Source organism: Macrotis lagotis, chromosome 4 (assembly GCF_037893015.1).
Source record: "Macrotis lagotis isolate mMagLag1 chromosome 4, bilby.v1.9.chrom.fasta, whole genome shotgun sequence".
NCBI classification, from domain to species: domain Eukaryota; kingdom Metazoa; phylum Chordata; class Mammalia; order Peramelemorphia; family Peramelidae; genus Macrotis; species Macrotis lagotis.
Window position 1 is genome coordinate 202,294,987 of NC_133661.1, and position 25,602 is coordinate 202,320,588.

Below are 25,602 nucleotides of genomic sequence, written 5' to 3' on the forward strand. Positions count from 1 at the left end.
TTCTTGCATACCATAGATCAATCTCTTTCCACACTACCATATACAGTTAAAGCACCCATCCCACAGAGACTTGATAGGTTTGGAGTGCCCTTAAAAAAAAGTAGGTTGGGGGTAGCTAGGTGCTACAGTGCATAGAGCACCGACCCTGGAGTCAGGAGTACCTGAGTTCAAATCCAGTCTCAGACTACATTTAACCCCAGTTAACAGTTAACCCCATTGCCTTGCATAAAAACTAAAAAAAAAAGTAGGTTGAAGCATGCATTTCCCGATGGGCTTTGGCCAGAAGGAAGTTCATTTTTCCTTGATGAAAAGTCTATGGTCATGAACTGGGGGTGGGCTTGTTTGGTGGGGGGTATCACCAGCTTCAGATTTGGTAGAATCCTTTTGAAACTTAAACTCCAGAACCCTGTTAGAGACTGACAACCAGTTGACCTCATTGTCAAGGTTGGAATGCATTTGCATGTCATTAATGACCAATAGTACAGTGAAGAGCCAGAGCATAGGAGGGCTGAGTCATACGAATGATGATAATAATAGCTGGCATTTGCATAACAATTTAAAGTTTACAAAACCCTTTACATGTGTTGGGTCCTTTGATCTTTGAAATAACCCCTGTGAGATAGAGGCTATTTTTATCCCCATTTTACAGATGAGGACGCTGAGACAGAGGATGTTTCTTTTAAGTGACTTACCCAAGTAAGATAAGATAGCAAGTGTCTGAGACTAGATTTGAACTCAGGTCTTGCTGGCCCCAAGTTCAGTGTTCTAACTGCAGCTCCACCTAGCCACTAATGGGGTCCCTCTGCTTAGTTTATACCTCTTTGCGGGTCCTCATGGCTTTGTTCAGTTGTTCCAAGGAGGCCTGGATGCGACTCCTTTGAGCCTGGATCTTGGAGTAGCACCTGGGGGCTGCCTGTTCCAGGTTGCCAGCCAGCTCAAGAAACCCCTGAACCTTGGTTGATCCCAAGCTTTGCACTTCTGTTTGGAAAGTATGGAACTTCTCTTCCAACACCTGCAAGAGTAGAACCCAGAATTCCATCTCTATCTTTGCCCTATCTAGAAACCCTCTGGCCTTCCCTATGCCTCTTAGAACCCCAGTTTCCTTTCAAGCTCAGCCCATACACCACCTTAGACATCAAATGCAATGTCTACAGCTGAGCTCCTGGAGAGCAAGAACTGTCTTTTACATTCAGTAGGCACTTAATAAATGTTAATTGGCTTGATATCTAATCTAACTCTTCTTCTTTGTAGATGATGAAGTAGTAATTATCAGAGTAGTAAATTATCAGAGTTAGGATCTGAACTTCAATAACCTTAACAAAAAACATCTTGTATCTGTTTTGTATATAAGTATATAACCTCTATTAAATTATTTACTGTCTTAGGGAAAGGGAAGGAGAGGGAAGGAGAAAATCTGGAACTCAAAATTTTATTAAAAATGAATGTTAAAAATTGTCTTTACATGTAATTGGAAAAAATAAAATATTAATTTTTTTTAAAATATGAGTTTTGCATATTATCTATTTGAGAATATGTTGTTTCCCTGATTTGACTGCTAGATCCTCAAGGACATGAGTTATTTACTTTTGTCTAGCACAGAGCCTGGTCTAAAAGAAAATATTTCAAGATTGAGGGAAGGACACCCCTCCTCCCCACTCTCAAAAGGTATTCTTACCTGCAGCACAGTGGCATAGGAGAATCTTGGCTGGGCCAAGATTAATTAATTAGCACACAATTAATCAGCCCCGGCCCTAGAACGAGCAAGCTGTAGAGCTGGGGGTTTCCCTCCCCACATCCTGGGTTCCTTTCCCTCCCTCCATAACTTTTTTCCTCCCCATAGAGTTGTCCTCCCCTTGTGCAGAGGTTACCTTGACATCCTCCAGGTCCTGCCCATAGTCTTGGGACTCAGCTGTGGCCTGCTTGCCTGACAGCCAGGTGTCCAGAAGCTGGGCCTCCTGCTCCAGTTGACAAAGGTACTGCTGCTCTTGTAGGTGTTGCTCTTGGCTCTTGGCCTTCTGCAGTAACCCCCTGTGGGTCTCTCTCAGACTCTGTAGATAGGTCAGTGCCTTAAGACTAAGAATAAGAAGAGGGTCTGCTAAGATCATCTTGAAGATGGCATCCTTTCTTTCTATTCTTGTTTTTGCAGATGCAATTGGAATTAAGCGTCTTGTCCAGGGTCACCCAGCTAGGAAGTGCCTGAGTCTGGATTTGAACTCAGGTCCTCCTGACTAGATCTGGTCCTTCATCTACTGCACTGTCTCTTTGTCCCTGGCATCCTTTCTTCAACACTTACCTTGGATGCTGACCACCCATGTGACTTTGGAATTTTGAGTCCCTGGGACTCAGTTTTTTCATTTATAAAATGAAGGGCCCATTGAATTAAATGACCTCTGGGTCCCTTCCATCTCTAAGATTCTGACCTGAAAATCCCATGATGACCTCTGCAAACTGGGTCCAATTTCACAGCCATCTCCTTGGATTATCTTTCTCAACTTTCTCTTCTCTGAAATCTTGCTTACCTCTCTGGTTTGAGTCTGCCCTCTAGGCAGGTGCCTGTCTCCTGCAGTTTGTCAAGCCGACTGTGGAATCCTTCCAGATCCTTCCTTGTGGCCTCGAGCCTCCTCAACATGGCCCCAATGGTCTCCTCATTCTGCCCTGGCTCCTCATTGTCTAAAAGAAGACCTCGTTCTGACAGCCAGGATTCTGCCTCTAGGAGCTGGAAGAGTGATTCAGTGAGATTAGATCATTCCCCCCCCCCCCCAAGTTTGTTTTTAGGGATTTTAGCCAGAGAAAAATTGAGAAGGAAAAATGGAATATAGACACACTTTGGAATTCATCTTCCTAAATTCAAATCTGGGCTATGATCCTGGGCTACGATCCTTAACCCCATGTGCCTCAGTTTACTTATCTGTCAAATGAACTGGAGAAGGAAAAGGCAAACCTTTCCAGGATCTTTGCCAAGAAAATCCAAAATAGTGTCACAAAGGGCCAGACATGACTGAACAACAAAATCTCTGGGAAACGTACTACCAAAGAATGGCAAATTTTCACTTCTGTGAAAATTGGGGGGGGGGTAGCCTAGACAACCCAAGTTCTCTTCTACCTCTAAATTTCTGATCCTATAATCTAATGTGGTTTATCTCAAATACTGAGTCCCTCCCAATTCCTTCTCTTTCTATCACCTCTCACCCTTCTCACCTCTGCCAGGAATTGCTGGGCCTCATGAACTTGCTGAAGCCTCCGTCGTCTCTGCTCTGTCTCAGCCCGAAGTCTGTCCCTTGCTGTTTTCAGCTGTTGAAGCCGAGCAGCCACCTCACTGGCAGCAAAATGCCCACCCTGTACCAGCTTGTGACCTGTGTCTAGTACTACCTGGGCCAGAGCCTCATGGCTGCTGATCTCCTCTTCCAAGTTCTGCAAGTTTAAAAGAAGGTGACCCTAGAGATCCATGAATCATACAAACACCCTCAAAGACTTTGTCATACCCAAACAGAGATGCTAAGAATTCCTTATCCCATTAGCTTATTCCATTAGAGGCAGCATGGCATGGTAGATAGAAAATTGACCTTGCTCCTGAAAGCAGAGCTGGGTGACCCTAGGTACGTCACTTAACCTTTTAGTGTTCTAGACTTTCAGAGAAGGTGCCAAACTACTTTGGGAGAGGGAGTTTCTATACCAGTAAAATTATAGTTCCAGCCCCTGTCCCATATTGCTCCCTCTTAGTGCTCCCTCTTAGTACTAGCATGAGAAGTAAGATGGTATAGTAGAAAGAGTTCAGATTTATAGAAACTTGGTTTGGAATCCTGGATCTGCAGGGCTACCAGTGGCAGTGAGGGGAGGGTGGTATGAGATGAGTATGGGGAAAGGAGAGAGCAGAAGAGCTAGGTGGGGCAATTAAATTCAGCAAACATTCCTTAAGCTCTCTAGTCCTGATGTGCCACATACTGAGAAAGAGAAGACAAAAATGAAAACATTTCCTGCCCTCAAGAAGCTTACATTCTACTGATTTTGGGTAACTCAGACTCTCTGGGTCACCATTTTTCCATCTATAAAATGAAGGGAACTAATTTATATGATTCCTTCTAGCCCTAAATCTTGGATGCTATGAACTCATCCTAGAGCTTGAACCTGGCTCTAGAGATCAAATATTCCCCCCTCATTCCTTCCCCCTCACAACATACATACTCTACATTCCCCAGAGAGGTTGTGACCTACCTGGTGCTTTTCTTGGAGTTGCTGAATAGCATTCAAGTTCTGTCCATAATCTTGGGCTGTAGCCAAGGGAAGCTTCTCCTGTATCCAAGCCAGCTCATCCTCTACGTCCTGGAAGAACTGGTATAGAAGGCTTTTGGCCTCTAAGGCTGCCCGGCGCTCCCGAAGGGGTTCCCTCAGGTTTCTGTACCTAGCATGGGACAGCCAAGGGCAGCAGGAGTGAGGAAGGAAGACTGCAGAAGAGCTCAAAAGTTGATGTTGGGAAAAAGAAACTCAAATTCAATATTCAAAACAGAACTTCTATTTCTTCACAAATTCTCCCTTCTTGTGAACTTCCCTTCTGAGGGCACTCCCCACCTCCTATTTCCCAGAGCTTGAAACCTTGGTGTATCATCCTCAACTCCTCAGTCACAGGCTTCTGGTTGACTTGGCTTTCTTCGGATCTCAGCTCAAACCTCATCCTCTAAGCAGGAGGCTTTCTTAGTCCTCCCCTCACCCCACAGTTCCTCCCCCCCTGAGATTATCTTCCAGGGATCCATACATATCATGTGTGTATACTTTTTTTTTCATGTTTTCTCTTCCATTAGAATAAAAAAACTCCTGGGGTGGCTAGGTGGCATAGTAGATAAAGCACAGGCCTTGGAGTCAGGAGTACTTGGGTTCAAATCCATAATTACCTAGCTGTGTGGCCTTGGGCAAGCCACTTAACTCCATTTGTCTTGCAAAAAAAAAAACAAAAAAAAAAACCTAAAAAAAAAAGAATAAAAAACTCCTTGAGGGAAGGGACTATATTTGCCCTTGTTTGTATCCCTGGTATCCCACATATCCTGGCCAATAGTGAATGCTTAATATATACTTATTAACTGTCAGAAATGAAAGAGGACCTCTAAAGAGAGAAATGATTGAGAATCTGAGATAGATAAAACCTAAGTGGGGTTCTCTTAAGACACTTCCCTGGGGCAGCTAGGTGGTGCAGTGGATAGAGCCCTGGCCCAGAGTCAGGAGGATCAGAGTTCAAATGTGACCTCAGACATTTAATAATTATCTAGATGTGTGACCTACCTAGATGTGTGACCTTGGGAGAGTCACTTAACCCATTACCTTGCAAAAACCTAAAAAATAAAAAAAAGACATTTCCCTTTGGGGAAAGAAAAAGTAGAAGCTGCAAAGAATGAAACTGGGGCAGTAGAGGAAACCTGGGATGCAGGAAACATGAGGCACAGGTGAGAGAAACTTCCTACCTTTGGAGCAGCAGCTGGGCTTGCTCTTCTATCTCCCCAGCTAGGAAGTGATTTTCACAGCCAAAAGCATGGGCCTGGTCCATCAGTGCCTGCATGGATCCCTCCTGCCCCTCCATGGTTGCTTCTAGGTCTCCCTGGATTTCCAGTAGCTCTTTCACACCTCCTGAGTCCTGTCTGTCTAGGGGAGTCCGAAGCTGCTCCTCCATGTTCTCCAACCACCTTGCTACCTCTTCTACTTTCCTCTGGAAATGCAAGACCTTGGCGGGGAGGAGAGTATAAACGGAGCAAGGAAAGAAGGGGAGGAGGTCCATTTTTTTTCTTTACCATTTCCCTTGGTTAGCCCCGCTCTAACCAGTCTCACTTTTGCATGCCCCATCTCCACCTCCATGGCACCATCACTACCTTATAAGTGTCCTGTAATTTGGCTCCCTTCTTGAGGCAGTTGACCTGCAGCTGACTCCAGAGGTCTCCTATCTCTTGTAGCCGCTCCTGAACAGTCTCCATGTCAGGATGCCCCCTTTTCAGCAGTTTCTCCCCTTCCTGAAGTAAAAAAGAAGAGTTAATTCACCTTTTAGCCCAGGTGGTAGTATAGGGATGATGGCAGAGAGATGAAATTAAGCCTAAGAGCTACTTGTCACAGATCTTCTTGGTACAGTTAACTTGATCTTTTCATTGACTGAATATTCTTGCTCCTTCTATTTTTTTTTGATTGTTGCAAGGCAATGGGATTAAGTGACTTGCCTAAGGTCACACAGCTACGTGGGGTTTTCTTAGCACAGGTATTAGAGTGGTTTGCCATTTCCTCCTGCAAGTTGTTTTACAGATGAAGGAACTGAGGCAAACAGGGTTAAGTGACTTGCTCAGGATCACACAACCAGTAAGTATTTGAGATCAGATTTAAACTCAGGTCCTTCTGACTCCAGGCTTGGCACTCTATCTACAGCTTAATAAATACTGTCCATTGGGGGTGGCTAGGTGGCTCAGTGGGTAGAGCACCGGCCTTGGAGTCAGGAGTACCTGAGTTCAAATCCAGCCTCAGACACTTAATAACTACCTAGCTGTGTGGCTTTGGGCAAGCCACTAAACCCCATTGCCTTGCCAAAAAAAAAAAAAAACCCAAACAAACAAACAACTCTAAAATAAATAAATAAATAAACAAACAAACAAATAAATAAATAGATTCCTAGAGCTCCTGAACTGCATCTCTTCTAGAGTAGTATTTCTTCATTCATTTAAAAAGTATTTATTAAGTGCCTACTGTCTGCTAGATAATAAGAAAGAGAGAGAAAAAAAGAAAGGAAGGAAGGAAGGAAGAGAGAAAGAAAGGAAGGGAGAAAGAAAGGACAAAAAAGGAAGGAAAGAAAGAAGGAAGGAAAGAAAGAAGGGAGGAAGGGAGGAAGGAAAAAGAAAAAAGAAAGTAAGGGAGGGAGGAAGAAGGGAAGAAAGAAAAAGAAAGGAAGGGAGGGAGGGAGAAAGAATGGGAGAAGAAAGGAGTGTGCATTGGAGAGGGGGAAAGACGAGAGGCTATTGTACTAGTGCTGAACTAGTTGTGAGTGGAAGGAGATGAATGTGATAGATAATGTGGAGTTAGAATTAGAACTGGAATTAACAAAACTTATTAGATATGGAACTGATTAGTTATGGAGGGGCACCTAGGTAGGCAGAGAGTCAGGAAGACCCAAGTTCAAATCTACTCACAGATATTTAGTGGTTGTGTGATCCTGGGCAAGTCAGTTAATCCTATTTGCCTCAGTTTCCTCACCTGTAAAATGAGTTTGAGAAGGAAATACAAACTACTCTAATATCTTTGCTAAGAAAACTCAGGAGTCAGGAAGAGTTGACCACAACTGAAGTGACTGAACAACAGCAGATATGGGGGACTGGGGAGTGTAAAGAGATGAGAATGACCCTGAGATTGATTGTAAATCTGGGGAAATGGAAGGATGGGAATTCCATCAACAGGAAAAGCAAAGCTAGGAAGTAATTGCATTCTGGGGGTGGAAATCATAGAACTTCATAGATTTAGAACTGAGAGAAATCGTCAAGGCCATCTAGTCTGACCTTTTTCAGCTTTGGAAACTGAAGTTCTGTAGAGGTTAAATAACTTGTCCTGACGCCATACACTTACCAAGTATCTGAGTCAGGTTTGAATTTGGGTCTTTCTGATTCTAAGTCCATCGTTCTACCCACTGGGTTAAAATAATAGCCAAAACATCATTTGTTCTTGCTATGTGTTTGATATGCCTATAGCACATCTACTTAAGAGATGTTCAGCACCCAGGGCAGGTCTATGGAACTCCTTTAACTCTGGCAGCCTATAGTTAGCTGGTATCCCATAAATACACGTATCCTTTCCCCGGGAGCTCTTACTGTTTGTAGTTTCTGAATCTGAGTAGCATAGGCATCAAGCTCGGTTTGAAAACTCTGGTGCTTCTGCAACTGGACCTGCAGAGTGCTAGTGTCCCGCCAGCCCTCATCTAAGGCCACAAGGTTCTTTTCACTCAGCCACATGGATACCTAAATAAGAGAAAGAACAAGGAGTTTCAAGGACCTAGTGCCATTCTCATTCCCTACTTTCTAATAGAGATATCTATATTTGCCCTGTCTTGTGGGATGATTCATAGATTTAGAATGAATTTAGAAGAATGAGGATTAGATTTGTAGATCTAGAATGAGTTTAGAAAATTTAGAATTCAATGCAGAGATCTAGAAGAAGTTTAGAATGATCAGAATTAGATTCTTTGAGCTAGACCAGGTATTGTGGTCCTCAAAACCATATTTTATTACATTATATTTTATTATTATACTCATTAGTAATATGGGCTTACATTGTAGACATAAACAAATATTAAATTCTATATGTGACCCTTGACAAGTTTTTGTTTGGCAATATGACCCAGAAGAGACAAAAGTTTGGATACTCATGATCTAGACTGAATTTACAAGGATTAAAGATTAACATCTAGAATGAATTTAGAAGAATGAGAATTAAAAACAATAACGGGGTGGCTAGGTGGCGCAGTGGATAAAGCACTGGCCTTGGAGTCAGGAGTACCTGGGTTCAAATCCAGTCTTAGACACTTAATAATTACCTAGCTGTGTGGCCTTGGGCAAGCCACTTAACCCCATTGCCTAGCAAAAAACCTAAAAAAAAATTCATAGATCTAGAATGAGCTTAGAAGAACTAGAATTAGAATTGTAGATCTAGGATGAACTTAGAAGAATTAGAGTCATAGTTCTAAAATGAGTTTAGAAGAATTATAATTTGATTTGTAGATCTATAATGATTTTAGAACTAGAATTGATCTAGGATGAGCCCTCTAGAACCACCTGTTTGTTTTGCAGAGAAGGAAACTGAGACCTAGGCAGGTCACATAGGCAGTGAGGCATCAGAGGCAGGATTTGAAACCGGAGCCAGTGTTCTTTCCACTACACTTCAGGTTTCTTAGTGAGGTAACTTTCCCCATCTCTCCTTCCCACTGCCACCCAGAACCTAGCAGGGCCCAGACTTGGTCACTGTCCATAAGGAGGAGAAGAAGCAACAAACCTCACAGGAGTCCTGCAAGAATTTCTGTAACTGCAGGAATTCCTCTAGCTGGTGTCGGCGGACCTGGATTCTATCCAGCAACTTTTCCTTCCTGTGAAGGGAGGCACATGGCATGGATAAGCCTTTTTCTATGGAGACCAGGGTTGGGAAGGGCAAATTGTATAAGAATACTACTCTTCTGGGATCACTACGGAGAAGTGCCTTGAATAGTTTTCCTTTATGAAAAATAAAACACCAAACCTGGAATCATCAAATTCCAGAATTGGAAGGGACTTTAGGGGTCAGCTACTCTGACCATACTGGGGTCATTTCACATTTATTCCAATTAAATTTCCTTTTTATCAAACAGGGTTCATTTCTATGGATAGCCTTTATTTTTATGACCTAGCTGGAGAGATGAAGCTTAGAGGGGGGTGATCAAGGACAGGACACTGATCATTCCTGGCTAGGATTCTCCCTCACATGCTTCAACACCCACACAAATTCATCCTATGGAACCTCAGTGCCCAAGTTTCAGCATTCATCATCCCAGAACTCTATCATCTCACCCACTGAGCCTAAGAGATACCTTGAAAGCACCAATTGACACTTGCTGGTGATACATTGTGCTTCAGGGTGTTGGCTCTGATTCAGGTTGAATGCCATGATTTCCATAGCATTGATCTTCTCCAGTTGAGTCTCCAGCCCCTTCTCAAACTGCTCATGTTTCCATTGTAAGGTCTTTACAGTGGCCAAGGAATTCTATGAGGGATAATTGAAAGTATCCAGGGTTTAGTCCAAAGTACCTTTCACCAGTCCAGCTGTCAACCACTCTACTGAAGGGCCTTCACTCAATGCAACTATCCTGCTCAAAGAAACCTGGCCTTCAAATCTTAGTGCTCTTTCAATTATGTCTGTTCTGTTTGGTTAGGGCCTTTGTAAAATCTTCCATAATTCCCCAATGGTTACTGTTTTCTTCCTCCTCAAATTATATTTACTTATCTCTCTATGCATTTTATTTTTTTCTCCATTGTAGAACATAAAGTCCTTGAGGACATAGCCTATTTTTTTTCTTCATATCCCCAATTCCCTTGCACACTCCCCATTTTATAAATAGAATCCTCAGGGTCAAGGATAAAGTGAGTAAATATCAGAGGCAGCATTTGCAGTCAACTTGAGATGCATCTTGGAGCTTGGTGAATGACCTGGAGAGAGATGTCCAGTTATGAGTACCAAGAAAGCAACTTTTCCAGCACTTACCCTTAAATCAAATCAAGTCAAACCAAACTCTAGCACCTGCACACAGTAAGTGTTGGAAAAGTTGTTTTCTTGGTATTCATAACTGGATTGGTTTGACTTGATTTGTCATAACTGGACAGCTCTCTCCAGTTCATTGACCAAGCTCTAAGATGCATCTCAGATTGACTTCAAATGCTACTTCTGATATTTACTCGCTTCATTTATCCTTGACCCTGAGGATTCTATTTATAAAATGGGGATGATATTAATACCAACACTATATATACTATAAACATTTTGACTTAGTGAAGCTGGCCATGGAGCTAGGAGGATCTGGATTCAGATTTTGTCTCTGACACAAATTGGCTATGTGACTCTGGGAATGTCCCTTAACATCTCAGATCTTCCAAATAATTCTCTAAGACAATGGCTAGCAGAGAAACTGCCTATCTACATCTGCTGGGAAAATTTTTGACCTGGAATTCCCTACACTGATGAAACCATTAGTCTGGGTTTATTTAAAAAAAAAAAGGGGAGGGCAGCTAGGTGGTGCAGTAGATAGAGCACCAGCCTTGGAGTCAGGAGTACCTGGGTTCAAATCCAACCTCAGACACTTAGTCATTACCTGGCCGTGTGGCCTTGGGCAAGCCACTTAGCCCCATTGCCTTAAAAAAATCTAAGAAAAAAAAAAGGAAGTGCCTGTCATTGGGCTGTTGGAAGAGTCAAATGAGATAATATGTAAAGTGTTCTGCAAACCACAAGTAATTGGATAAATGACAATTATTTGGCTTGATGCAAGGAAAAACTCCTTAATAATTAGGGCTTTCCAATGGAATTGACTTGGGAGATAGTAGGTTGTGCCTTCTTGGAAGTCTTCAAACAGGGACTTCTGTTTGTTGGCTTTACTGTAGAAGGAATCATGACAGTAATAATAATAATAATAAAAATAGCTACCATTTTTTTTTAGGTTTTTTTTTTTTTTTGGTAAGGCAGTGGGGTTAAGTGGCTTGCCCAAGGCCACACAGTTTGGTAATTATTAAGTGTCTGAGGCAGACAGCCCAGGTACTCCTGACACCAGGGCCTGTGCTTTATCCACTGCACCACCTAGCCAGCCCAAAATAGCTACCATTTATAAAATGTTTCTTGTGTGTCAGACAGTACTAAGCGCTTTACAATTATTATCTCATTTGAAATTCATTGCAACCCTTCAAGGTAGGTGCTATTATATTATCTTTTCCATTTTACATATGAGGAGACTGAGGCAAACAGAGGTTAAGTGACTTGCTCAGGATTACAGTAGTTAAGTGTAATACCCTAGGGTCTAGGGTTGGATTTGAATTCAGATCTTGCTGCTTCTAGGTCCAGCTGCTCTAACTACTGCACCATATAATTGCCTTTAGGTATGAGCTGGACTAGTTGGCTAGACTTCTGAGATTGTCAGTTTATTATTTGCTCCTTGAGGGAGTCATTTATTTTGCTCTTTGCTTTTCTTGGTGGCCCCAGAGCTGGGTATGATGAGACTGGCTCATAGTAAACCTTAATAAATGCTTGTTGATTGATTGATTTCTAGTCCTTACACTCCACACACTGGTCAAACTGGACAACCAGTCATTCTCTTTACCCAGAGGCCCACCTCCCTGTCTCCACTTAGGCTGTTCACCCCACCTCAAATCTAGAATACATTCTCTCCTCATTTCAGACCTCCAAATCCTTCTTTTGAGCCTCATCTTACAGGCTCCTTTCCTGTGAAGCAGTTGAAAAGGATCCTTCCTTCCTTCTTTCCTTCTCAGGGAAGGGTACATTCCTTGGAGACCAATTCCCTCCTCATTTCTCCTGACCCCCCCTTTTTGGAGGGAGCAAGGTGGGTGTGGGGTTCAGTTCTGGAGCCATGAAATTAAGTAAGGCATTTATTAAGCACTTACTGTATACCAGACACACTGAAGGCAGTAGGCTAGAAACGGGATGAGCAGACTTAATGAATGACAAAGCATTTATTAAGCACTTATTTTGTTCCAAGTCTTGTGCTATCTTAGGGGTATAAATATAATAGTAAAAACAGTCCCTAACATTAAGGACTTTAAATTAAGAAGTGTGGGAGTGTATGTTTGTCAGTTTGGAGAGATTCCAGAAGCTAATCACTACAATGATGAACCAGAAGATCCAGAAGACCCAGGATGAAGCAGGCTTTCCATCACCTGACTGAGAAGGGCTGGGCTCAAAATGTAGAATGAGATGGACATTTTTTGGACATGGCCAACAACCAAACTTTGCTTGATGAGGCATATTTGTGACAAAAGGTTTTTTTTTTTTCATGGGGGAAGGGAAGAAAGTAGGAGGAAGAGAAAATTTACTAAGTGAAAAAAATTTTTAAAGGATCTGAAAAAAATCAAATCAACTCAATAACTGCCATTGTTCCTAGACAAAGAGTATTTATCTACCCTCCCCTCCAAGGCCTTTTTCACTATCCTAACAACTTTCCAAATCAAAGTGACCCTCACTGACTACCAATTCCCTAAATGCACTGTTTTTCTCTTTAGAATTTAAGTTTCTTAGGGGCGGCTAGGTGGCACAGTGGATAAAGCACCAGCCCTGGAGTCAGGAGTACCTGGGTTCAAATCTGGTCTCAGACACTTAATAATTACCTAGCTGTGTGGTCTAGGGCAAGTCATTTAACCCCATTTGCCTTACAAAAACCTTTAAAAAAAAGAATTTAAGTTTCTTGAGGGCAGGGTTATCTTTGCTGTTGCATTTATATCTATACTTGATATATAGCACATGTTTAAAAATGCTTTTGAATTAATTTTTAATTCATTCATTGTCTTTGTATTTCCAGGTCTTGATACATGAGGAGATGCTTTTATGGGCTTGGTACATTGTAAGTATTTAATAAGTGCTTTATCTCAACAAAGATTTGTTGAATAACATTTATTTGTTTGGTTCAATTTGATTGAAAACCCTGGTCTGGCTAGTCTGTGCCCCCGTTCCCTGCCTGGGTACCTACGCCCAGATCTTCATGTGCCAGGAACGCTTCTTTGTTGTTGAGCCAACTTTCAATCTGCTCCACAGAGCTCAGGAATACCTATGAGAATGGAAAAGGAAGGGAATGAAGAAGTATTCACTGTAGGTAGGACCCCATTTTCTGCAACATAGATGAGGAAATGAAGACTTAAGGATTGACCTAAAACCACAGATCAAGTCAGGAGATGGTGCTGAATGGAAGCCAGAAATGCTCCTTTCTGGTCTGTCTTCAGGGGAGGGGCAGGTTGTGGCAAAGATTCGATGAAATCCCATCCAACAATGTGACCATTTATGTACATGAAGGGGTTGCAGGTTTGGGCCAAGAGCAGACATGATAACTAGGTCAGTTGCTCAGCTTAGATCAGGCCAAAGCAAACTGATGAGTGGCAGTTGATGACTTCTGATAGAATCCTTGGCAAAGAAGACTACTTGGTTTCCCTTTCCACCAATGTGAGGGAAGGGAGGAGAGCACAGAGAGGTACAGGTCCTGGTGGGGCCAGGACAGTAGAGGCCAGGGGAGAGCTGGGCATGGAGTCTGGCTACACTCACCTGCCAATCCAAGGTCTGCTTCAGTTGGACTTGATGTTCCTGCCAGTTCTCCTCCAGTTCAGTTAATTTGTGCTCAAAACTTGCCAGAGCCTGGCAAATATCTGGGACCATCGGCTGTCTGGCCTGGAGCAGCTGATGCCCAGTGCTTCGTATCAAGTCGATAGTCTCTGCCCTGGCTGATAGCTCTGCCTGTAACAGAGCTCAGACCTCAGGAATTCATGGTGGACAGGAAGTACAGGTAGAGAGGGGTCCAGGGAAAATAGAGTACAATGAGTCCAAAGGACTGGAGATGAACTCTACTGCCTACTTCCTTCTTGAGAGCTGATGGACTTCAAACACAGACTGAAACGTAGTTAATGTAAGATTTTGTTTTGCTAAATTACAAAGATTTTATCTTTCATATTTAAAAAATTGCTCAATGGGAAGGAAGGTGTGGGAGGGAGAGATAGTAAATGCTTGTGAAAAATTAATTAGCTAATTAAAATTTTAAAATAAAACTCATATTGGTATGCCATATAAAATGAGAGTGGTTCAATCATTTTTCTTGTTTAAAAAAGTTAAATGTCTTGGCTGGTATGTGTAGTGGTGGTGGGGAGTGGGGAAGAAAATGAATAGCAGCTGGGAGGGTGGAATGAAGAAGAATTGATGGAAGAGAGTACTTAGAGAAATATAAGGGATAGGAATGGCTCAAGTGCCAGAAATTAGTTCAGTTCATTCACTTCAGGCATGTCTGACTGACATTATTTGGGATTTTTCTTGGCAAAGATATTGGTGTGGTTTGCCATTTTCTTCTCCAGCTCATTTTACAGATGAGGAAACTGAAGCAGACAGGGTTAAAGTGACTTATCCAAGGTCACACAACTAATAAGTGTCTGGGGTCAAACTTGAACTCAGGTTCTCCCGACTCCAGTCTAGCACTCTATGTACTGTACCACCTAACTTTTACTCCCCACCCCACCAAAAAAAAGTCAGAGGAGCAGAGTTCAAATTCTACCACTGACACTATTTGTATGACCAAATCATTTAACCTCACTGGGTCCCAGTTTCCTCATTTGCAAAATAGAGAGTTGGACTAGATGCCTCTGAGGTCCCTTTTGCCTCCATATCTATGATTCCAAGCTGGGGGAAATGGTTAGAGAACTGATATGAGGCAGGGGTGAGATGGCTGTGGGCCCACTGACCTTGAGGTCCTGGTGCTCCTCCATCAGACGTCTGGCCTCTGCAGGGCTGCTGGGAAGGCTTCCCATCTCCATCTTACTCTTCATTCCTTGTACCCAAGCTAGCATTTCTCGCAGCATGGTGTGTAACTTCTGAACTTGATATGAAAAATCCAGTTTCTCTCTCCTGCCCACAGGGATGATCAGTCAGCCCAGCCAGCGGTGGAGGTAACACAGGATCACTGAGGTTACCCCAAAGCACTGACATGGAGAGTGTTTCTTCCCCAGGGTCATATGTGGGGAGGATGCATGACCTGGAGGAGACTGTGAGGAAGGGTCTTCCTTTGCCCCTACCAATGTCTCTGACCAGGGCTCTGTAACCATCACATCCTTTTCCTGGGTTCTGCCTCCTCTTCCCCCATTCCCTAATTCTGATTTAAATATGTCTGAAATGCTAAATTGAGGGTATCCTGGGATCTTTGTTTACTGTCCTCTATCACTCAATTGAAATTGCCCTGGATTATATATGTAGTCACTGCTAAAAATGTCCTTTGGGGCCATAGAACAATATGGGGGTCTAGGAGAACTGAATGGGTTGGGGCAGAATTCTCAGGGGTGATAGAGAATGGGAAAATGCAGAGACTATGGGGGAAATGGAGATTCTGAGAAGTTAAAAGGAGAGAAGGGGTCTCCAGAGATCCATATATACCTCTCCTTGACCTGAGTCTGCAGTCTCTGCCAGCTGTTGCTCAACTCCTGCTGTTTGTTGATGAGGGCTTGGGTTGCCTGGGGGCTCCTCTGGCACAAATGACTCACTTCCTGCTCCAGTGGCTACAGAAGAAGGGATGGCAGAATGGTCCCCTAGTCCTAGTGGGTGCCCAGGACAGCGACACAGAAATACCCACTGATGGAGTAAGGCATCAGGGCTAATTTTATGACTGGTTAGGGGGAGTGGTGGAAAAATTGCTGGTTTCTCAGTCAGGGCCCATTAATTGAGAAGTGGTGGGCCGGTGTTTTGGGCAGGGCAACTAGGTGGCACAGTGGATTAAAGTGTCAGGCCCAAAGTCAGGAAGACTCATCTTTGTGAGTTCAAATCTGACCTCACTCGTTATTTGACCCTGGGCAAGTCATTTAACCCTTTTTGCCTCAGTTTCCTCATTTGTAAAATGGGCTGTAGAAGAAAATGCCGAACCACATCAGTATCTTTGCCAAGAATACTCCAAAGGAGATCATGAACTGAAAAATGACTGAACAAACAACTTCAAATAGAGGGCGTATTTAGTCAACATGTATTTATTAAGTGCCTATGATATGCTAAGTCCTGTGTCAAATATCCTAAAGTCTTCTGAGATTTACCATCTACCCAGGGGATGTACCCTTAGGATCTCCAGGTCTTCCCATCCACCTATAGCTGAACTGTCCTATGCCTGTTGTCTTCCTTAACTGGTGCTCCCTAAGAGAGGGGAAGGACTGCTTTTTCTACTATCCATCCTGCCTGGAGCACTAGGAAATGAAGGTAATGACATGGAGCCTGTGTCATGCTTCTTGATCCAGCCCCATTTGTACCTCCATCTGGGCCTGGATGACACTGATTTCCCGATCCAGTTCTTCATGTTTCCTCAGCAGCCTCTCCACATCCCCCAGGTCTTTTCCATAGCTAGGAGTCTGCAGCAGGGTACTCTGTGAAGGGACAGAGAAAGTCAATCAATCAATAAGCATTTATTGAGCACTTATTCTATACCAGATGGCAGCTAAGTGGCACAGTGAATGGAGTGCCAGACTTCAGTTAGCAGGATCGGAGTTCAGATTTGACCTCAGACACTTAAAGTTGTGATATCCTAGGCAAGTCACTTAATCCTCTTTGCTTCAGTTTCCTTATCTGCAAAACCAGCTAGAGAAGGAAATGGAAAACCAGTCTGTTATCTTTGCCAAGAAAACCCAACCAAGGTGATGAAGATCAGACAGGACTAATCGGTTAAATAATGAGAACAAAAGGTACCTGGGGCTTTGCTAAGCAATGGAGACTCAATGAAATGATCCCTGCCAAGATGGCTCTCTAGATTGAGATTGTTTCCCCTTCAGGCAGGATCTTGCCCTCTCTTCCCTGTGACTTTTGCCTGAAATCTACAGTTCTGATCTCTATATGACCCTTACCTTCTCTCCAATCCTTTCCATGATATTGTCCAACTTCTGGACCAGTGCATGCATCTCTAGGGCACCCTCTAGTTGCCGTTTGTATCGGAGAAGGTTGTCATGGAAATTACTCCATCTGCCAGGGAGAAGATGCAGGAGGATAGTTATTGAAGGGGCTAGATTCAATATGTGCACAGAAGGCCAAAATGCCTTTTTTGAGTTTGTTGGTGTCTTTCCACTCCCACCCTTTCCCCTTCCCACTATCCCGCCTTGGGACTGGCCTCTCATTGAGTTGTTGTTGCCGCTGGTAGGTGATCTTGACCTCTTCTGGGTCTTGGCTCTTGAGCTGAAGGGACATGGTATTAATGGCCTTGATATGGGTATCATCCACTGTCTCCTAGCATAGGGGGAGAACCAAGAAGTAGACTTAGGCCCAGAGGAGAAAGTAGAAACCATTTCTTGGGGGGAGGAGCTTTCTTTAAACTGGATTGTCACTTAAAGGGATCAAGTCAGATCCCAAGGGCACTGGACGTACAAGAGAATGTGGGCACTGGATTTTCTCATTCCCCAGGTCCTGTAGTTTTCTGGGGGGATCCTCCAGTCATACAATCTTAACAGAGGTCAGAAAAAATTGTTATTATTCAGGTGGGCAGTGGAGGACAGAATCATAGATTTAGAGCTGAAAGAGACTTCTTGAGATCATTATGTATGTCCACTCCTTTTGTTTTATAATGGAGGGGAGGGAGATAGACCTAGAGGAGTTAAATGTCATATCAGAGATCACATAGCTGACATGTAGGAACTCTTCTCTTTGACTTTTCAAGTCCTCACAACCTGACTCCTATTTATCTTTTCAATCTTATTATAGATAAGATTGCCTTTTGAGAGAAATGATTTTTTTCTCTCATATTAATAAACAAATTAGAATTGAAGTTTTATTTTTTCCTTTCCATTTTCTTCATTTGGGAACCAGTCCTGGTAGGACAGTCATCCTCTGAAGAACCAGACTGATGATGAGATTGGCCTAATCTAGGAACATTCTCCTCAAATTTGGGTGGACCCTCTCCACCTAGGGGAATGAGTCTAGGTGGATTCCTTTGTCCAGAGAGAGAGATCTCTCTCTCAAGATCAAGGAGCAGGAGCTAAAGACTTTTGGCCCACCTCTTCATTAATATGTTTACCCCTTTATTGATTGTCTTTTTGTTTTGGGTGGGCTTTTTTTGTTTGTTGTTTGTTTGTTTGTTTTTTGGTGAGGCAATGGGATTAGGTGATTTACCCAGGGTCTCATAGCTGATAGGTGTCAAGTGCTGAGGTTGGGTTTGAATTCAGGTACTTTTATCTATGGGTCATCTAGCTCCCCCTCCCCTTATTGATTGTTCTCTAGTCAAGAGTTGATTGCCTTGCCTGCTAGGGGCATCTACTTTTTCAAAGGTATTTAAGCACTTATGATCTTCATCATCTTTGTCTTTGGTTACAGAGAGACCTTTGACCATCAATTAACTTATTATTTGCTAGCCCAACTAATAAATTGATTATTGTTTACCCCAAAACTCCATGTCTTGTACTTTTCATTCATCTCACCTTCTTTCTGTTTCTTGAACATGATACTCTCTTATCACTGTGCTTTGTACTCTGGTTATCCCCATGCCCTTCTCATTTTCACATCTTAAAATACCTTGTTTCCTTCAAAACTTAGCTCCAGTGTCCCTCACTCCCCCCCCCCCCATTTACTTTGTATTCTTTTGGTTTATTCTAAAATACATGTAAGTCATCCATCCTGACAGAATGGAAGCACTTGTGAGGGCAGGCTCTGTTTCTGTTATATCTTTGTATCTATCCCTAGCATCTAGTATCTGGTCTGACACCTGTGAGATACCTAATAAATGACTGATTAACAGAGGTTAATCCAAGGCCATCTATCTCCAGAACCTCAGAATTACATTGCTCCCACCCCTGGAAAACTTACATCCTACTTGCAAACACATAAATGAGCAAAACCTGTTCTCAAAAGAGTTTGGAATAAAAAAAGATCTTTTTAAAGGCGGTGAGGGGGAGGTAAGATAGCTATGGGGATATAAGAAAGCCCAGTTTCGTGACTAATTGAAATTTATAAAGTGAAGATGGAACTTCTCTGGATGAATAAGAGAGAGCATGGGAGGTAAAAAGGCTTTCAGAATTTGCTCAGGTTATCTAGCCCTAGGGATTACTTTTGATCATAGGATTGGAAAACCATAGATCTGGAACTAGAGGGGGCCTCAGAATTCACTTAACCTCCTCACCCTCTCATTTTGTAAATGAAGAAACTGAGATCCAGATTAGTTAAGTGACCTGTCCAAGTTCACATGGATAGTGTCAGAGGTGAGCCATGATTTAGGGCCTCTGATTCTCAGGTCCATGTTCTTTCCACTTCAGTGATCTCACCAGTTTCCATGTTTGAGATTAGGGTTGGTCTAATTAAATGGTCCTTTACATCAGAGATATTGACCCAGAATCAAATTAAAATAAAACTGGGAAATATTTTACAAAATAAAAATACAAAGAGCATAGTTAATGTTAATAATATGTGGTTTTCCAAGTCAATTTGTACCAATGTAGGTAAGGTTTCCTGACCCCATTTCTATCATCATCATCATCATTACTATTATTATTTTGGAGGCAATTGAGGTTAAGTGAGTTGCCCAGGATCTCACAGCTAAGTAAATATCTGAGGCTGGATTTGAATGACACCATTCCTTATCTGACATCCATTATAATTCTCTCACCCATAAGGCAGTGCCTCGGAATTCACTCAGTCTTCGGCTGAGTTGTAGACAGTGTTCATAATCTCTCCCCAAGTCTCCAACATTCACCATCACTTCCTGGGAGGGAAAGAGAGGGTTATATGGCTCGCATATAAAAGCTCTTTCATTCATCTATCTCTCCCTCCTTTCATTCATTCATTCATAATATAAGTTGCCCAATAGGTTGCTGATCTACTTTGATAGAGTTTCCACAACAGAAGTTCCCTGCAATGATACAATCTAAAACAAATTAAATATATTTATATAAAGAAACATAAACTCTTTATATAGATATATTTATGTGTTTATATATATTAACATATATATGTGTGTGAAATATATATATATAAAATTGTTTTATGCATAATATAATATACAGGCATAACTGGATATACATATAAATAGATATATTGAAATATTTATAGATATGCATATATTTAACATAATGATGTTAAATAATATATTTTATATGGTTATACATATATGAGAGTATATATAGAGAGATATAAAAGATATTTGATAGATATCACATATTTTATACAAAAATAGGGATTCTCTATAGAAATATAGAGATATAGAAAATGTATAAGGTAACAATTATAATATATATTTGTATTTGAACATATCTACAGATTTATAAACTATATATTTGTGTGTTATGTATGTATATTCACATATAATAAATACATTGATACTTAAGTATATAGGAAATCATTCCTACTTTCTCCCGGATCCAGGACTCTATTTGGTCCACACGCTGTAGAAACTCTAAGAAGTCCCGATTGTCTTCCAGGCTCCTGCCCCTGCTGACCATGACCTGTTTCAGCTTGCACCACTGTTCCTGAAGTCTCTGCTGTTTCTCCAGGATCTCTCTAGTCTGAGGATGGTTTTGGGCCAAGAGAGCTTCTCCCTTCTGCAATGAGAGCCAGGTACCAGGAAATTTCATCTTCTTAGTCTCTTGCCCTAAAATATTGCCTCCCTCAATTGGGATCCAGTGTCCCCTTTCCAAAGAGCACCCCCAACCTTCCTGCTAATGTCATTTTTCCCCACCTTTCTGACTGGATACTGATCATACTCCCCCATTCCCTATCCCTGATGGAAGGAACCCAGAATCCCCTCTGCACTCCAACCCTCAGGTCCACTTCCCATCCTTCCCAAAGGCCACTCTTTAGGTTTGATTTAGACAAAGAACTCCTAGTCTTTGCCCTCTATTCTGTGGCCCCAGAACTCTCCCTTCATGCTGTAAGTAAACTCTCCTAAAGGCAGGGGTGTGCTAGAGCCAGTTCCTATAGGCTCATAAGAGTCAATTGTTAAATTTGCAGGGTCAGTACACTCCAGAAATCAGCACATGCTTGATATTTTTTTTTGTTTTGTTGATTGTCTAGATTTCAGAAAAATGTTGGAAAAATTTCAGTAATTCAGATTAAACTTAAAAGTCTGTCATGAGCACATTTTTCTTTTTAGAGTAGGTTGTTAAGTATTTCCAGGCAGCTAGGTGGCCCAATGAATAGAGTACTGAGCCTGAAAACAGGAAGATTCATCTTCCTGACCTCAAATTTGTCCTCAGACACTTACTAGCTATAAATCACTTAACATTGTATGCCTCGGTTTCCTCATCTGTAAAATGGGCCAGAGAAGGAGATGGCAAACCTCTCCATTATCTTTGCCAAGAAATCCCCCCAAAGGGGTCAGACACGACTGAAGTGATTCAACAACAACCAAAGCTCCTTAAATGTATTGCCTTCCCAATTAGTGTGAAGCTCCTTGAAAGTTAATTGCTGTTACCTTGGAAACATGAGTTATAACCTCATCATGGGCCTGGACCTCAGCCTCAAAGACCTGGTGTTTCTGTAGGCCCTTCAGTTTGTCCTTCAGGTCACCAGAACACCATGGGCTTGGTTCTTCCAGTTGCTGAGTTCTCTCCTGGATCCAGTCTTCTGCCTGGACATAGCAGAGGCAGGGCAGGAGTAGGGTTAGTTCTAACTAACCTAACCTTTAGCATTCCTGGGCCCAGAGGCTAGCTGTATACTTCTAGTTCTGTATGCTATCCCAGGACAGCCCTATCATTCCATTTCCTAGGCCTATACCGACTTATTACACATAATTTGCTGAATGTGAAACAAGTGCATTAGTTGCTAGAATTAGGAGCCTTTCCTAATTCTTGCCCCTCTCCCAGGACCCTCTCCCCTACTTTCTGACTTTTTCTCCAGGCAATCTTCCATTTACTATATGTGTGTGTGTATATAGGTGTATATGTATTTATAAGTAACACATACACATATATCTCTTGAATGTATATAGTTATTTGTAAGTTGTCTCTCTCATGAGTTATTTGAGGGGAGGAACCATATGGTTTTTGACTCTCTTTGTAACCCCCGCCTCCCAACTCTTAGCACAATGCCTTTGTTGGATTGTGAATTAGAATTATAATCTCTGCCAAGGCTGATACATGTGAGGCTCCTGGGTAAGGCAGTTTCCAGGTATGTTGAACTGATATTAATAGCAAACCAGGCAGAAGTTATTTATTTTATTTTTGTTTATTTGTTTGTTTGTTTGTTCATTTTTTTGCAAGGCAATGGGGTTAAGTGGCTTGCCCAAGGCCACACAGCTAGGCAATTATTAAGTGTCTGAGGTTGAATTTGAACTCGGATATTCCAGATTCCAGAGCTGGTGCTCTATCCATTGCACCACCCAGCTGCCCCCAGAAGTTCTTTAACAGTTCTGCCAATGTTTACTATCATTGAGAGAGGAGGTTGGGGGGGGGACACTCAAGGTAAGGTCTTGGGGTTCTGGAGTTAGCTGGTGGCTCCTTTTAGATGTTCAGGGCCTCCGAGCCCCCCCCCCCCCACCTGCCCCAATCTATTGGGGCCTGCTATGCTGTGTTCAGTTGTCCTATCCATTACTACCCTGTTGGTGCAGCTCTGGTTCTGACCTCAGTCACATCCCTGGTGAAACTCGCCAGCAACAGGGCAGTATGCAGGGCTTTCCCATGGGCATAGGCTTGCTCCTTGACTCGCATTCGTCGTTCCAGCACCAAATTCAGTAATTCATGCACACTGGCTCCTTTGACATGCTTCACCTCTTCCTGCAGAGCCGCTTCCTGTTGAAGGGGAGAAACCTGTATCATCCCTCTAGTCTCAGAGCCTTGCTGCACATCCCTAGTTCTGCATGCTCCCTCTCTGAAGCAAGCTTATAGGGGACAGAAAGCAGGGCAGATAAAATAGCAATTAATCTACTGTCTGGAGGATACAGAACAGAGCCTTTCATCCCTTCTGGAGTAGACACATCCCAAGATACTTTAGACCAAGAATGATGTGACAATAATAGTAATAATAATAATAATAATAATAATCAAGTAGTTCTATAGAATTTTAAACTTTACAAAATACTTTTCATATATTATCTCATTTAATAATCACAACAACCCTTTGAGGTAGGCTCTATTATTATCATCCTTATTTTACAGAAAAAGAAACTCAAACTGAGAGAGTTCAAGTGATATGAGCAGGGTCACACAACAGAGAATTTAAGAGCATTATCAAACATCACTCAGTGAGGAAGTGTCTAAGGCAGGATTTGAACTAAGGTCTTCCTGACTCCAGGTTTAGTACCCTGTCCGCAATACCAACCACTCACATCTATTATCCTCAAAGCACAATATGTTTTCTTTACAATTCTTGTAAAATAGGTAGTACAGTAATATCTCCCCATTTTACAAATATGGAAACTGAGACTTGGAAAGTTTAAAAAATCACTTTTCCAGGGTCACATCTAATATTTGTCAAAGTCAGTATTTAAAAATTAGCTTCTTCTTGTCTCTGAACCTAGTATGTTTTTTCCCCAAATATACCATTTTGACTACTTTGGACTGAACAATCTCCCTAGGGAAGCTAGGAGTTAGCATGGTACAATGGACAAAGTTTTGTATGTGGATTATAGATGTCCCAAATTCAGATCTTGCTTTAGATACTTCCTAGCTGTGTGATGTTTTGCAGGGCTCTGGACCTGTCTGACTCAATTTTTTCATCTATCTAAGGATGGACTAAATAGCCTCGAAGGTGCCTGCCATCCAAAATTATGACTTGTGATCTCAAATTGGTCTTTAGGGTATTGGGAGAGGACAATTTAGGTCAATATTCAGCCTCTCCCTACCCTTTCCATTTTCTATTCCCCGATACAACTCACAATATCTTGACTCATTCCTCCTACTTCTGGACTTTTCCATGTTCCTCCATACCCAACCACATTCGGAGACTAACCAGAGCTTCTCAGCTTCCCTCTGAGCACATCACCTTCTCATCCTGGGCAGCCAGAATCTTCTGGAAAGCTTCATGCTTCCAAATCAGCCTCTCCAGTCCCTCCACTGAGTTTTCCAAGACACTTGTTTTTAGATAGACCTAGACCAATCCATCATGAGGGCCAAAGAGAAGAATGAAGAATCTACTTGGTTTGGACATAAGCAGATGGATGAATGTATATGTTGCTTAACCTCCCAGGGCCTCAGTTTCCTTATCTTCAAAATGAGGGGGATTTAGACTACCGGAGGGCTCATATGCTCTAAATCTATGTTCTCATGACAGTTCAGGCTTCAGCTGATGGAGGGATCAGAGAAGGTCCACCCTGGTTTTTTAGCCACATTGAAAGGTATAATTTTCTTCTTATTTTTCCTGCAACACTTTTTTTTTTTAGGTTTTTGCAAGGGAAATGATGTTAAGTGGCTTGCCCAAGGCCACACAGCTAGGTAATTATTAAGTGTCTGAGACTGGATTTGAACCCAGGTACTCCTGACTCCAGGGCCGGTGCTTTATCCACTGTGCCACCCAGGCGCCCCCTGCAACACTTTATATATCATAATCTATCCTTTCACACACACACACACACACACACACACACACACACGTGTGTGTGTGTGTGTGTGTGTGTGTGTGTGTGTTTGTGTATCTGAAAGAATAGAAAGCAAAGAAATAAATGTGAATCTGGGAGTGTATGTATGTATATGTATATTATGTAAGGAAGGGGAGGGAGGGGTAATTAATGAGGGAAAGATGATGGAGAACACTGGGAAGCAAGGGCATGAGTAGCGGGTGGGGTGGAAAGTACCTCCTGGCCAGTGAGGATCTTATTGAAGTGGTCACAGTCTCTTCGGAAGAGCTGTTCCAAATGTGTGGACATCAGTTGCTCCTGCTTCTCTTCCCAAGCCTGGAACACCTTCTGTTGTGCTTCCTTCAGGGCTCCCAGCTTCTTCTGGATCTGGAGCACACAGAGAGCCTGATTTGGGTTTGGGATAGGTTGGTCTAAGAAAGTTTTTGGTGGTGGTGGTGGTGGGATGGCAGAATAGTCAGGGTTCCAGGTCTGGTTCTGCTGTAAATGGTATGATTTTGGGCAAGTTACTTGACTTCTCAAGGTCTCAGTTTCCTTATCTGTAGAAGAAGGGGGCACGTCTAGAGGATCTCTAACTAGGAGTAATTCATCTTTTCTGGACAACGTTTTCAAATACTTTTAATAAAATACTTAGGATTACAAAAGAAATCAATTCTATGGAAATACAAGTATCAAAATATGTAAGCACATACATATGTGTTAATACACACATGAATAATACACAAAGACATGTTATATACACATATGTATTCCATATACATGTGTGTGTGTGCATCTGTTGATGTGATCCCTTTCACATCACAACTTTCCCTATTGCCGTTTGGCTATATTGTGGGCTGGCTGAAGAAACGAAATGGGTATTTTGGGGG

General features: G+C 42.3%; 1 protein-coding gene and 1 long non-coding RNA gene across 6 annotated transcripts in view; one reads left to right on the plus strand and one right to left on the minus strand.

The window, feature by feature from the left end:
* Positions 1-25,602, minus strand: part of SPTBN5 (spectrin beta, non-erythrocytic 5) — a 97,069-nt gene that overhangs the window by 22,098 nt on the left and 49,369 nt on the right. For 2 of the 5 annotated variants that reach the window (XM_074235162.1, XM_074235161.1), the window contains 23 exons: positions 24,953-25,213; positions 24,145-24,249; positions 22,785-22,952; positions 21,638-21,793; positions 20,574-20,765; positions 19,835-19,930; positions 17,354-17,469; positions 17,094-17,208; positions 16,506-16,619; positions 15,649-15,770; positions 14,964-15,126; positions 13,783-13,971; positions 13,217-13,294; positions 9,566-9,738; positions 8,998-9,088; positions 7,821-7,967; positions 5,853-5,990; positions 5,451-5,707; positions 4,213-4,399; positions 3,199-3,411; positions 2,520-2,716; positions 1,869-2,073; positions 818-1,012 (listed from right to left, as the gene is read on the minus strand). In XM_074235162.1, the coding sequence (XP_074091263.1) occupies positions 818-1,012; positions 1,869-2,073; positions 2,520-2,716; positions 3,199-3,411; positions 4,213-4,399; positions 5,451-5,707; positions 5,853-5,990; positions 7,821-7,967; positions 8,998-9,088; positions 9,566-9,738; positions 13,217-13,294; positions 13,783-13,971; positions 14,964-15,126; positions 15,649-15,770; positions 16,506-16,619; positions 17,094-17,208; positions 17,354-17,469; positions 19,835-19,930; positions 20,574-20,765; positions 21,638-21,793; positions 22,785-22,952; positions 24,145-24,249; positions 24,953-25,213 (3,678 nt within the window). The remainder of the gene's footprint in view (positions 1-817; positions 1,013-1,868; positions 2,074-2,519; positions 2,717-3,198; positions 3,412-4,212; positions 4,400-5,450; positions 5,708-5,852; positions 5,991-7,820; positions 7,968-8,997; positions 9,089-9,565; positions 9,739-13,216; positions 13,295-13,782; positions 13,972-14,963; positions 15,127-15,648; positions 15,771-16,505; positions 16,620-17,093; positions 17,209-17,353; positions 17,470-19,834; positions 19,931-20,573; positions 20,766-21,637; positions 21,794-22,784; positions 22,953-24,144; positions 24,250-24,952; positions 25,214-25,602) is intronic. The other 3 variants (XM_074235160.1, XM_074235158.1, XM_074235159.1) reach the window with 3 other exon arrangements.
* Positions 13,783-25,602, plus strand: part of LOC141522072 (uncharacterized) — a 31,947-nt gene continuing 20,127 nt past the window's right edge. The window contains exons 1-2 of the long non-coding RNA XR_012478124.1: positions 13,783-14,140; positions 20,646-20,781. This is a non-coding gene — a long non-coding RNA (uncharacterized LOC141522072). The remainder of the gene's footprint in view (positions 14,141-20,645; positions 20,782-25,602) is intronic.